Here is a 15065-nt window from a genome sequence, read left to right on the forward strand (position 1 = left end):
CTCCTTATAAGATTCCCGTTTTTGAGAAAGTAACCCACAGAGATCCGACGATTTCCGGAGATCTAACCGTCGGATCGGTCTCAAATTTTAACTGAGTGTTCATAGTATATAAATGAAGATTTCTACTGGACGGATCTTCGATCAGAGGTCGGGAAGCCCTGTTTTTATCAGCAAAACCATAACAGCGAAAAATGAAGATTTCCGGCGACTGTTTGGGTTTTCCGGAAACAGCGGCGGCAGTAGGCGGCGCTGGTAGAGCTCTGCGACCCGGTCGTGTGGCCGCTTGAACCGAGTTCGTTTGATATGGTTTTTGTCTATTCGTGTGATTTCGAACAAAAATCTCAAGGGTGCGTTTTATTAAAAAGGCTTACTTTTCGTGTACAGATTTGCATGAAACTTGGTAGGATGATAGATCGGGTCACGATTAGTGATAAAGTAATGAACTTGTTAGTAAATGGGTTAGTTGGTTCGGTTCGGGTACAACGAGTAGCTTTCGGTTCGTTAAAAGGACGGGTAAACGAAGTCGGTTTTGCACGAAATTTGAAAGGAAAGTAAATCGGGTTGAAACATGTAAGAAAAACATAAACTTCATAGTAAAAGGGTTCAAGAGTACGATATAGGATAAAAAGGTGATATTCGGACTTTGTAAAACGCTGGTATACAAAGTCGGTACGGCCCAAAACCCATAAAAAGGGTAAAATCGGGTCTTAAGTAAGGACCTTGAAGGAATATGGCTTTAAAATAGTTTCCATGAGAATAGTTTTATTCTCATGAGAATAGTTTTCACGAGAATTGGTTTCCATGAGAATAGTTTTATTCTCATGAGAATAGTTCTCATGAGAATGGTTTCCATAAGAATGGTTTTATTCTCGTGAGAATAGTTCTCATTAGAATGGTTTCCATGAAAACAGTTTTATTCTCATGAGAATAGTTCTCATGAGAATGGCTTCCATGAGAATTGTTTTATTCTCATGAGAATAGTTTCCACGAGAATAGTTTTATTCTCATGAGAATGGTTTCCATTAGAATAGTTTTATTCTCATGAGAATAGTTTTATTCTTATGAAAATGGTTTCCATGAGAATAGTTTTCATGAGAATGGTTTCCATGAGAATGGTTTCCATGAGAATAGTTTTATTCTCATGAGAATGGTTTCCATACGATTTGTTTTCCCATGCGATGCGATTCGTTAGGAACTTCACTAACCTAGAAGAATGACAGGGTTCGAAATATTTAATTAATACTATAAATTATTAAACAAATAGACGTTGGGAACTAAGGAGAAGTGTTACAATTAACTCCAAGAGGAACAACATCCAGGTGAGTTCTGGCCCCTTTTTATGTGTTATGTTTTCGGGGCTGTGTGCATACTACGATGTGTTAGATTAATACACTTACCTTAAATGGTAAGTGTATATTAGATATATGTTTGCGTATGAATGTGAATGATATGGATTTATTAACTAGTATTCACGTAGTTGTTATATTAGTTATGATTGAAGGAAGTAGAAAGGAAATGTAACGAAGGTAGGATTGTATGGTATGTTCGAGGGCACCGGGCCCTAATAATAACCGAGGTATGTAAGGACTGGACCCTTATAATATCCAAGGTATAAAGGGACTGGACCCTTATAATATCCAAGGTATGTAAGGAGTGGACCCTTATAACATCCAAGGTATGGAGGGACTGGACCCTTATAACATCCAAGGTATGTAGGGACTGGACCCTTACAATATCCAAGGTATGTAAGGACCGGACCTTTATAATATCCGAGGTATGTAGGGACCGGACCCTTATAATATCCGAGATATGTAGACAGTATGAAGTATGAACGAATGTATGTATGTATGTATGTATGTATGATAGATGAACAAGTAAGTATTAATACGTATCTCCGGACGCGTATTAGTAAGTAAGTGAATGTAATGTATGTTAATTAACTAGAACTCACTCAGCGTAGCTGACTTTTAGTATGCACGCAGGTAAATAGATTAAAGGAGCTGGCTTGAGGATGACACATGATAGGGACTGGAAGGCTGGCATCTTAAGAAGAAAGATTATGAAACTTTTATGTTATGTTTAAGACAAGTTAATCTTTATTAAGACAAGATGTGTTGTTTTGTAACATATTGATTGATGTTTTGAGTTATTCCGCGAAAGTTTTATTTCACTCTGATATTTAGAACTGTGTTTATGAGTAAATCCAACATCCAATGTAAGGCACCGGGACCGGGGCATTACAGTAACGATTTTTTATGGTGAATTTATTAAGCTCACGATAGTCGATACACATGCGAAGCGAGCCATCTTTCCTTTTCACGACGAGAACGGGTACGTCCCAAGGTGAGAAGCTCGGATGGATAAAGCCCTTTGCTTTATTTATGATATGTTATATTTTCAAGTCAACCGGGACAATACACCTATTTCTAATCTAATATAATCTAATCTAACTATATATTGAAGCAACATGATTTTTCCACATGACATCATTTTAGGGCTTCCACATAGGATGCCATGTGAGCAGTTTCCTATTATATCATCTTTTCTTCCAAACACAATATGGAGCATGAACCCGTTTAGTTATGTTATAACCTATGACCCGGTTTCTCTTCAAATAGAACCATCTTCATATGAAGATAACATTTTGTAAAATGTTGAAAAATAAATTATTGTGTGATACAAGTTTTGAACCCAAGACCTCATGTTTCAAACTAAAGATGATTACCAACTCCATTTAAGTAGTTATTGTCTTGAATTAACAATATATCACTTAAGTTGGCCTTGATTTGAGCAACTCCGTTTTTTTTTTTGAACAAGAATGATGGGAAACATTTTGATATTTTAATTTTTTTTGTTTTTTATTTATATATCAGGTTATATTTTTCTTATTATTTTTTTTATATGATTTCAAATCTTTTTCACAAATGTTCAAATTTCTATTTTTTTACCTTCTCATTTTAATTTTTAAGTCTACCTATCTATTTATTTATTTATTTATTTATTTTATTTATATACCTGATAACGTTTTTTGTTTTATTGGTTTTGGCTCGATTGTTGATAAAGGATCTTCAACAGTCTAACAAGAAGTTGGTTGCGTTTAGAACTGAACAACTATGGCGAGAGGAGACTATGAAGAAGAAGATCATCCGCCATTGTTGCAGACCTCTCATCATGACCTCAACCTCACTGGTCTGCCTTCATTTCTCTTTCACTTTTTACTTACTTCATTTTACACTCAATTACATACTAGCTTAGCTTATATCAATCAATCACTGTTTGACCTGATTAGGTATTATGTAGTTCACTTTTCGAAACTCAAAATCAAAGTTATCTGCTGCATTCAATTCGATATTTCGAATTCAAAATCCATTAACTTCAGATTTTGATCTTATATCACTTCCATTTCATTCCTCTTATTCGAATTTGAATTTAATGAATAGACCTAGGGTTAGTTTTATCTGTTATCTTTGGGCTGTTGATTGAAGGAACCCTAGAATAATAATAATAATAATAATAATAATAATAATAATAATAATAATAATAATAATAATAATAATAATAATAATTGTTCAATTTGCTTTGTGTTGTTGATTTAAGGAACTATATAAACACCAGCAGCACATTTTGTAGCTTGAAGTCAATAAAATTCAAAATTATAACTTATTTACTTATATTTCAATCCACTTCCTCAAATTTGATGATAGCGCTTTATGAATTGGCTTTTTGTTGTTGATTGAAGGAACCGTGTGGACGGCTGTAGCACATATTATAACAGCCGTGATAGGGTCAGGGGTTTTATCACTAGCTTGGAGCATAGCTCAGGTCGGATGGATTGTTGGCCCCTTGTCTCTGCTACTCTTTGGCTTCTTCACTCTTGTTTCTGCATACTTTATCTGTGACATTCATCTCTATTTCGACCCTAAAAATGGCAACACTACTATGAACCAGTCCTACTTGCAGGCCGTTCACACAGTTTTAGGTTAGTTTGTTTCATGCTCATTAGCATTCACTTGCATTTTGTTCATTCTACTTCTGTGCATTGTATTTCAGGGTATAAGAATGGTCTGGCGTGTGCATGCGTGTTTTATTTCAGTATATTCAAAACAGGAGTTGTGTATACAATCACATCTGCCACCAGCATGAGGTATGTTACTTTGATTTGGTTAAATGTTGTAACATATTAGTATTGTTCGGTTTAAATCTTTTGTTGTTTTGACAGAGCAATCAGGCAATCAAATTGTTACCACGAACAAGGGCACGATGCTGCTTGTGAATTTGAAGATTGTTATTATATGCTCATGTTTGGAATAGTTCAAATAATAGCTTCTCAAATACCCAACATTTTTCATACAAAATGGCTCTCGTTCATTGCTGCAATTATGTCGTTCGCCTATTCTTTTATTGGAATTGGACTTGGATTAACACAAGTAATTGGTAAAAATCTTATCTTTAACATACTGATACGCGATCTTGTTGATGGACCATGAATAATATAAATGAAATTGCAGGAAAAGGGAAAATTGAAGGTAGCATCTATGGAATCTCAACTACTAGTCCCACACAAAAAGTATGGTTGGTTGCTCAAGCCATTGGAGACATTGCATTTTCATTTAATTTCTCGGTAATTCTTCTTGAAGTACAGGTACAACATCTAACCCGTTGTTTAACTCTTCTATTTGATAATCAATTTGTCTAAACAGTTATGTGATGTTTGTGACATATAGAGCACTTTGAAGTCACCTCCATCACAAAAAGTGACCATGAAGAAAGCTTCAACAATTGCAATCCTTACAAGTACTATATTCTACCTATGTTGTGGTGCTTCTGGCTATGCTGCATTTGGAGATTTGACTCCCGGGAATCTGTTGACTGGGTTTGGGTTTTATGAACCGTATTGGCTCGTTGACTTTGCTAATGCATGCATTGTTCTCCACTTGGTTGGTGGTTACCAGGTATCACATGGCCTTAGCATTTTTACTGGAACCCATTAAATATTTACATAACTTATAAAAAAGATGGTTCAATACTTCATTAATTACAAATAGAGATGGGCGAAAAACACAGGTTAACCGAACCGACCAACGATCCTAACCAATTCTAGGAACCGATGTATATTGTCGCGCGCACACGAGCTGGTCCCAAACCGAACCTGGCTGGTTCCGTCAGTTTGTGACACTTTGTCACACAAGTCAGGTGGTGCCAACCTGACCAGTTTGACCCACACCTAAACATCACCATTTTGACCCGAAACCATTTCATGACTCGTACCCTTTGCCACATCTACCTAGTACCAATCAGGACCGATTCAATTTGTGTTTTTTACATTATTAATTATCTTGTGTGTTGTCAGGTATACACTCAGACACTGTTTGCAATAGTGGAAAGATGGTATGCAGAAAAATTTCCAGAAAGCGGGTTCGCAAAAGACAATAGAAGTGTGAAGGTGTCGTTAATTCCTGAGTTCAAATTGAATCCACTTCGGTTATGTTTTAGAACAGCATATGTGATTTTGACAATGTCAGTTGGGATGTTATTCCCTTACTTCAATGAGGTCCTCGCGTTTGCAGGCTCCATCTTCTTTTGGCCTTTGACCATATATTTCCCTGTTGAGATGTACTTTGTGCAGAAGAAGGTTGTGCCTTGGTCCGGAAAATGGATTATACTTCGTATATACGCCATTTTTTTTTTGCTTGTAACCATTTTTACTTTGGTTGGTTCTATTGAAGGACTCGTTACCAAAAGATTTGGGTAGTAAATAGTTAATACCCTTTGAAGATTTGGATGATTGGAAACTGTATTGGGTGTATTAGTCAATTCTCTTGTAAATACAGTTGTACAAATTTTAAAATGTTACTGAGTGATGCCATATTTAGAAAATAATGTCATTCGACCCGACGTTGTGGCATGATGTCCAACTATAAACTGGTGAAGTCGAATACCTCTTTAAATGTAGTTTTATGAGCCACTTAGCCTGTTAACCTGTTTGTTGTTCTTTTATACAACAAAGTTAGCTTGTTTATAATCTCCGAGCTAAGGCAACGAAGATTTCATCAGCTAGACGTTGCATGGTCAAGATCGAGGTCCTATATGCACTAGGATCATATATGCATATGCATGCTCAACATGTTTTCACTAATCAAGATCATAAGATCTTAAAATTAGGGAATAGACTTGATTTAATTTCTAATTTCATTTTAGGCTCAACTAACGATTAGAAAAAGGGTAAGTCAGTCGTCCAAAGGATCAAAACATATCAATACTAGCCTTTACTAAATAATCATATCATTTGGTAGATTGGATTTTTTTTCTTTGAAAATGTTACAAAGCGCAAACCAATATTCATGTATAAAATTCAAAATGAGTACGAGGAAGAAAAAGATATGGTTATGTTAGTTTAAGATAATATAATGTTTGTATATATGATACAAATATTATTATATATCCATTTTCTGTGTTTGAGATTCTTATTTTTAAACTAGTATTTAGGACCCGTGATTCGCGACTGGGTTGTTAATCTGAACAATAAAAAATATGTAAAAACATTAAACCACGGCACAAACGTGTTGCAGGTCGACGTGAATTCAGTAGGTATCGGCTGACGGAATCGGAACACAATTCGTCAATGATAAAATACAACAAATTATCATATGCAGAAAAAAACCCCCGCACATTATATAGCTACGAACCGATGCAAATTCGGTTGGTACCAGCGGTACCGCCACTAACTCGTAAACATAAATTAGTTAGCCAAAAAAACCATATTTTAAATGTGTGATATCAAACATCAAAACATAGATAAAAACATATGTGATGACGAGATATTTGTAAATCATGAAAAAAGTTTCAATTATAGTAAATATGAATTATAATTACGAAAGTAAACTTTAAAAAAAATTGTTTAACCGACAAATAAAGCATGTAATACCGACACTTACCCAAATTAAATGTTCAAACATATAACGAAAAATAAATAAATGAACTAAAAACCATCTGATAGTATATAGAAAAACACATATAAAATAAAACTTAAGTAATAAAACAATAAAAGACATTGTCTTTGTTTAGTGGTTGTAACCTTGTATAATAAAACAATAAAAGCATGCACTAATTAGGTACAGGAAATAGAATAGTAAGTTTGTGAGGAAAACTAAATCTTCATTTTAATATATAACTAGGAACGCCGTATTGCGACGGAAACATTGATACATTTAAACTTGCGTGTTGTGTTGGAAACGTTGATAAAAGATAAAGTTTGTTTTTATAAAATTTAAGTTGCCATCAAGAAAACTAAAAAAATGATGTTTACCCATATGTTTTGTTCACATATTGCGAGAGCTTGTTATATCTAGGGATGCATAGAAATATTAACGTTGGCGAAAAAAGTAGTTAAAAGTATATTATATTTGGCCTAGATTGGTTTTGAACGGAACTTACTGAAAGTCTGAAACATAGATAAAAATAAAGATTACGTAACAATATATTTGTTGTTTAAGAAAACGTTACATTTTAGAATTTGCAAATAAAAAATAAAATATGCAAAAGATATTTATAAAAATGAAACAATATAAAATAAAATTTAGAAAAGAATTGAATTAAGCCGTCCAACTAAACATCTACATGAACAAAAAATAATATTAAAATCAATCTAGAAAATGGATTTAATTATAACTATGATAAGACAATTTAACCGTTCTGTACCAAATGTAGAAAAATAACTAGCTTATTTCATAAATATTACTAGTTTTTTTACCCGACGTGTTGCGTCGGGCGAGGTCAAATATGTTTATATACCAATCGTGTTATGACAGCAAGGCAATGCGAATTCGGCCGATATTAGTTACGTTCGTTACAGTGTAAGCAACGTGAAACCTAAGAAATAAGTTCTTCAAAAACTTATAAACAAACAAAATATTTTAAACGGCGTTTATTCGATTGATCGGACGTCGATAAAACCCAAGCGTTGTTGGTGCCGTACGTTGGGGTGGTGAGTCAGTAAAACCCGAGCGTTGTAGGTCTTGGGCGTTGCAGCGATGAGTTGATGCGAATTCGGTCGGTTTCGGTTACGTTAATTGCGATATCGGAACTAAAACAAAAATGTCGATAAATAGCGGTCGTTGGTGAAACCCGGGCTTTTTCGTCCCTAGTGTTGCGACGGTAAGTTGATAAAACCCGAGCGTTGATAGTTCCAGATGGTGAGACGACCCGAATAATGGTTTAATTATCATATAAAAAAGCAAAAAAGAAAAACATAAATTATGAGGCCAATTAGAGGCTGTCAAGTGGACCAATCATAGTCCAGCGACACCAAAGGTTTTTCTTTATTATATATAATAATAATATTTGTGAGTTAACTATCCATTACTTTTTAATATATATATATATATATATATATATAATGAAAAACAATATTTCACAATAAAATTTTAATCAATGAACAACATCAACTTTATTCACTGTTATTGGATTTAGGGTTTAACTGCATGATTTTTTATACTAACGACTAATAGATTTTATATTTAATCTATTCCTATTAATCGATTTAAGTTTTAATCTATTTAGGGTTTAAAGGTTTGTTTTTTTTTAAATTAGCGGTTAATCGATATGATTTTTAATATGTTTGTTAGTTAAAATTATGCTTATATATTGTGATTTTGTGTTTCTAATACGCATTTTTCAAGTTTCACTAATATTAATTTATTTTTATGACCTATCAATTTAAAATTTGAAAATCTTATTATATATGAATAGGAACCTAACTGTTATAATAATTAAAATATTAGTTTATTATATTTAACACATTCCTTTATTTGGTATAATATTAGTTAAATAATAGTAATTGATTTAACGAACATCTAATATAACTAATATATTAAAGCAACATAATTTTGTTCACATGTACCTCACCTAAGTTGTCCACATAGGCTTCCATGTCATCAAGTTTCATAAATCTAATTTTCATATATTCACAATAAAATTTTAATCAATGATATTGACTTTTATATTTTTGTAACTTATTAATATAATTATGATATTAATTATCCTAATTATTGTTAGAATTAAAAAACTTATTAAATTTACTAGGTTGTTCATCGTTTCTTCTTTAAAAGCATGTGCTTTTTAAAGAAGAAACAATGAAAAATTTAAACCTAGTAAATTTAATAAGTTTTATAATTCTAACAATAATTAGAATAATTAATATCATAATTACATTAATAAGTTACAAAAATATAAAAGTCAATATCATTGATTAAAACTTTATTGTGAATATGTGAAAATTAGATTTATGGAACGTTGATGACATGGAAGCCTATGTGGACAACCTAGGTGAAGGACATGTGGACAAAATTATGTTACTTTAATATATTAGTTAGATTATGATATTAATTATTCTAATTATTGTTAGAATTAAAAAACTTATTAAATTTTACTAGGTTGTTCATCTTTTCTTCTTTAAAAGGCACATGCTTCGTTCAAAAATCATAACGCTCCCTATTGTTTGTAACTAGATTCTTCGCCTCATCTATAACCGACATTTTTTGTTTCAAAAGGTTTTTGAATGAAAACTCTACATGTGTGAAAATATAAGTTTAAACCTGTTATGTATTTGTAATATTAGTTTTCAAATAATATTACAAAATCTGTTACTAATGTGTTTTTTTATTTTTTTCAGGTATAATGGTTTATTTATGTTATTTTATTCCTTATTTACTGAATTATTTATTTATAAAGTATTTTCTCTTTATGTTATAGACATAGTTTAACATCTTTTGTAATATCTGCTGGTAAAAAACCTATGCCAAATATTTGTATTGATTGAATATGTTTTTTACATTTTACATTGTTTCTTGATATGTTTTTGTCACACCCTGACTAGCACAATGCGGAAGCGTAAAACGGGAATGTAACAGACACCTCTGATATCAACACATTGTTTATAAAGAAACATTACAAACTAATTTACAATATATTACATTTCTTTGTTTTATCGTTGTTTTCCAGTCTAGGTGATATAAACAAAACTAGTTCATTAACTATACATTCTTACTACTAACATCCTTGCCTCTATTCACATAGCATCAACCACACACTTCAGGTAAGTAACAGATCATCAAGTTACTTCGATTTAGGTACACCGGAAAAGCAGTTTAAAACGGGTCAACTACTAGAGTTGGTGAGTTTCACGATTTCAAGAAATCAGTAATGAGTATTCACAAGTCAACACTTGTAATAATGAAATAAGTATGTATGTATGTAAATGATGTATGTGATGTAATTATGCTAAGCTACAGTGAAGCCTGGACTGTTCGTGCTGCGTGCCTCCATTTCCCACGCTCAATCAACCACTGTGGCCCCTTTCCGCCCACAACATGCCCCGGTAGCTATATCTAACACTACATAGCTGGTTCGTAAAAATAATATATGGACATGTGCAAACGGGATAATGTCTTAGCAACCGTGCTGGCCCCCCCTGGGTTTGTCAAACCAATAGTACTATTCACAAGCCACCGGCTCGAAGTTAATCACTGTGATCGTGGGGACTTTCGTGTGTTAGCACTTAGATAATTCACATCATCACATGTTTCAGATAAGTATATAGATACAAGCAAACATGCTTTTCACCCCAAAAGTTCGTAAAACAGTTTAAAAGTGGGGTCATGAAACTCACGGTTTAGTAGATATTCGGTACTGTATCAGCTCGTGGTTTGTTCGGTCCGATATCAGTAGTTCCTATAATCAATATTATAATAATATTAATATTTTAATATTATTATAATCTCAATACTAATCTGGGCTGTATAACTAATCTGGGTGTAGTTGGAACGCCCAGAAAGTGGCAACAGGCTTAGGTTGTGATGTTGTTCAATGTCTAATACTTAAAACCGAACTTGGCTCAGACTCCCGTTTTCCCAGCTGGGCCAAGTTGCTCGTTTACGCGTTCAGAAAACAATTATGGGAAAATAAGCTTGGGTAAATGTATTGGTTAATAACATGATTAAGTTATAAAGAAGGATCACATACTGGGGTCCCGGATTAGCCACGGGGCCCATTTCCGTTTATACAGTTTGATTTGAGAAGAAACGCGCACAATCCACCCGGATTGTCCAGGTTTCTCATAGAAAAGTTCATTTTTACTTAGTTAGTCCAAAAATATGATTTTTGATCACTCTTGGTGTTTTGATATTCCCCCAGATTCAGTAGTCGCGAACTTGCCGGGTTTTATAAAAACTGAATTTGTTTAATATTCAGATTAGCATAATTAATTAAACGTTAATCATTAAATTCTGAAAATTTAACCATTTATCAATTAAAATATGTAGATTTTTATAAAAATATTTCTGGAATTTATTTACTGATTTATTAATTTATAAAAATTCATTTTATCAACTATATTTCGCTTGAAAATTGTCCGTTTACCCCAAACAATTTCCAAAAATTCCACAAAAATTCCTGAATACTCAAATCATGTCCCAAAACAACCTGTATCAATTCCAGAATGTAAAAAGCTCGTGCAATATTCTTTTCGGCCCAAATTCGGCTGAAAAATTCACACGAACGAAAATAAACAAAACACCTTTAAACTTCTCCAAATGATCCCAAAATTCATATGTGATCAAAATACATCAAATCTGAGTTCCCAGAAAAATTTCATAATTTTTGAAGTATTTTAGCTATTTTTCCCAAATAAACGTCCCAATTCGGTAATAAATTCACCAAATATTATCGGATGGTCGAAAAATTACCAAATTTGAACAGGGACTCATTGACATGGTCCCTGATGTCCCTGAAAAATTTCAAGTCCTAACAATATGCACATCATAACCTTAACCTAAATAGCCCGTAAGCGAGTGTTTCGGCATTACCTTAGCGGGTTTGACTCGTTTCCGACCTTTTAATCAAGTTTTCAGGTTTTTGTGCTTCTAAGCAAGCTAGGTACAAGTCCTATATCACAAAACAAGCAATATTTCATCAAAATAACAGCCCTTAAGTTAGGGTTTCGGCTAGTGTACAAAAACGAACTTTTGAACCGTAAAAACGTCGTTTCAACCCTTTAATCCGTGTTTATGGAAAAAAAAACTATCAAAACAGGTTCCTTACCATGTGTATGATCAAAACATGTTTATGGACCATTTTTAGGATTTTTACACGGTTAGGAATGATTTTTAGTAACCAAGACATGTTTTTATGGTATTAAACAAGTTTAAACAAGTTCAAAAGCTACTTATTTAAGCCATTTACCTTAGGGTTTGGAGGTTTTCTGGAATTTTAGGATGCAGCTGCTTGGACCTCAGATTTTATAAACCAAATTGGATAAACAAGCTTCCTAAACAAGTTATATAAAAAAATTGGCGGGTGGGTGGGCTGGTCCGATCGGAAGTCCCCTTGGGCCCATGATGGGCTGTTTTGGCCCACTAATCTGGTTTCTCAAGCCCAGATACGAAAAGCTCGGTCAAAATTTAGTTCGGGTTCAGTTTTTGGCACGAAAAACTTATCGGGTGCGTTAAACAGTGCGAAAACGAGTGTTTTTCGGCTAGTTTAGTGTAAAATTATAAAAGCATACTATATGTTTGTAAAAATCAAAAATATTTTCACGGATCGTTTAAAACATTTCAAATAAGTGTTTGGTAAGTCTTTTTCGGCTTAACGGATGATACAATGCTTGGTTTGTAACTATCTTTTGCGTTTCAATCTATAGCGGGTAGTTAAACGAGCATGTTTTCGTTTAACTTGTTTGCTATCAAACTAAGACGATATTTCTAATATTTTAGCTTGTATAGATCGTATATCACTTATAGATGCCCCCCCGAGATATCTGGGTCATAACCCGACCCGTTCGGTTAATCGTTCGTTTGTTATGCAAAAGGCGTTTATTTGCTTAATCGGTAAATACGTACTGAGGTGTACCTTGTTTTGGCTCAAATGTCACAGTTTTCCACCCGTGTGTAACACGGGTTATTATCCTAGTATAATATGAAGAACAATATTTCACCTAAACCCGTAACAATGTATTTTTAAAGATGCAAAGATAGAACTTTATGTTTTATGGGTAAAGTTAAAATACAAGGGGAGACAAAAATGAGAAGTGTGAGAGCACACAAAAAACTCATAAAAAATAATAAAAAAAGCATAACTCAATAAAATGAAAAAAAATTAAAAGAACCAAAATGTTTCCCTTGTCATTCCCGCTAAAAAAAACCCCGATGAAAAGACACAATGCCGAGAAAAAAAGCACAATGCCAAAAATGACCAAACAACATAGTGATAAACTAAAAAAGACACAATAAATCGCAAAATATAGCACAATAGCGAACAAAATATGACTCAACGTTGGATAATATAACACAATATTAAGGAAAAAAAGACACAATGTCAAGAAAAAAAGACACAATCAATGATGACGAAAATAAACAAAAACACAATGATAAACAAAAAGACACAAGGATCTTTTTCACTCAGCATTGTGTCTTTTTCAATTTTTTTTTCTTTTTTTTGAGAACGAGAAAGATGGGGGAAACATTTTTGTGTTTTTACATTTTTCGTTTTTGTATTAAAACTTGGGTTATGATTTTTTTATTAATTTTTTATTATTTGTTTTGAGGGTTTTTTTTTGTCTACAAATATTTTTCATACTTCTTATTTTTATCCCTTTTTGTAGAATAACTTGATCCTATATTTTATATTTATATTTTAAAAATAAAATGGCATAACTTTCGGTTTATATTTATCTTATTTTCTTAATTATGTTCTATAGTGAGCATCCGCTCTTTCTTTCGTGATAGAGGAAATGCATTCCTTCATCTTACAAGACCCTACCATATGAGAGAAACTTTAGTAGGTATTTGCACAACGGTGGTTTTCTATCTGATGATGCTTTTAGGTGAGTTAGGCAGTCGAATATGAAGCGTTAAAATCAGTATGGACGACTGACACCCGTGACCCATCTTAAAAAAACTCACTCGAATATTAAGGATAGTTCCAAAAGCTCTAAAAAAAAGATGACGGTGAAAATGAAGTGAGTGGGTGGCGATTTAAACAATTAAAAAAACATTTAACTATATTAAAATTTAAAAATAAAATTCACGTCACCACTTCACGTCAACATAAAAAAGATAAAAAAGATCTTCTATGTGAAACAAAAAAGAAAAATGCTAAAAAAACATATTAAAACCTATAATTTAAATAAAATATGAAGTTTAATGACTTAATTCGAACACTTTTTAAATTTGGTTAGTATTATATGAAATTACCCTTATTTCATATTCAAACTTTATTTTAGATTTAACAAAATTTTAACTTTTTAAGAATAAGGGTAAAAAGTGAGGGCAATCCCCTAGATAGCTATTTTTAACCATTATTTTCTAACTTTAGTCATGGTTTTGAAAAAAATACCTAAAATAGCCACTCTAAAACCCTCGCCCGACATAATTTTTAATAGATCCGATGGAATTTGTTAAAGAACTCGTAAAATCTCGTCTCGTGTCAACGTATTAACGGATCCGACGGAATTCGTTAAAACACCGTCAGATCCGACGGAATTTTTAGTGGATCCGATGGAATTCATTAAAGAACTCGTTGACCAGTAAAATCTCATCACGTGTCAACGTATTAAAGGATCCGACGGAATTTTTCATCTCATATGTCTCCAATTCCGTCGGATCCATTAAGAATTCCATCAGATTCGACGATTCTTTAATGAAATCCATCGGATCCGTTAATACGTTAACACATGGCAACATTTTATTGGTCAACGATTTTCCGTCGGCGATTTTTGAAATCCTGTCGGGTCCGATGGGATAAAAAATAACTATTTTGTGTATTTTTTCTGAAATTGGAAAAAAGATGGTTTAGAACTGACTATTTTGAGATTTTATGTAAGTTAAAAGGAAGTCTTGCAAATGTACTGGTAAGTCGGCGGAAATGAAGTGTATAAGTTTGTGTGAAAAATAAATGTAGTGCAGAGGAAGGCAGCGGCATCAGTGTAACCATTTATAACATAACGTTAGGTAATAAAGAGTAAGCTCTTTTCTTTGAAAAGCAGAAGTTAGTGACAGAAGAATCCAGGGTCA

At 33.0% G+C, this 15065-nt stretch overlaps 1 protein-coding gene across 1 annotated transcript; it reads left to right on the forward strand.

Annotated features, from left to right (window-relative positions):
- The first annotated feature begins 3113 nt into the window (after window positions 1–3113).
- Window positions 3114–5752, forward strand: LOC143565398 (putative amino acid permease 7). The gene is made up of 7 exons (XM_077052381.1): window positions 3114–3189; window positions 3740–3979; window positions 4051–4144; window positions 4220–4434; window positions 4509–4642; window positions 4725–4952; window positions 5351–5752. The coding sequence occupies exons 1-7, from the start codon at window positions 3114–3116 to the stop codon at window positions 5750–5752; spliced, it is 1389 nt and encodes a 462-aa protein (XP_076908496.1).
- Window positions 5753–15065: the final 9313 nt, after the last annotated feature.

The sequence above is a fragment of the Bidens hawaiensis genome, unplaced genomic scaffold (assembly GCF_021521415.1).
Source record: "Bidens hawaiensis isolate Kalapana, Puna unplaced genomic scaffold, B.hawaiensis_p1.1 tig00022328_1, whole genome shotgun sequence".
Lineage (NCBI taxonomy): Eukaryota > Viridiplantae > Streptophyta > Magnoliopsida > Asterales > Asteraceae > Bidens > Bidens hawaiensis.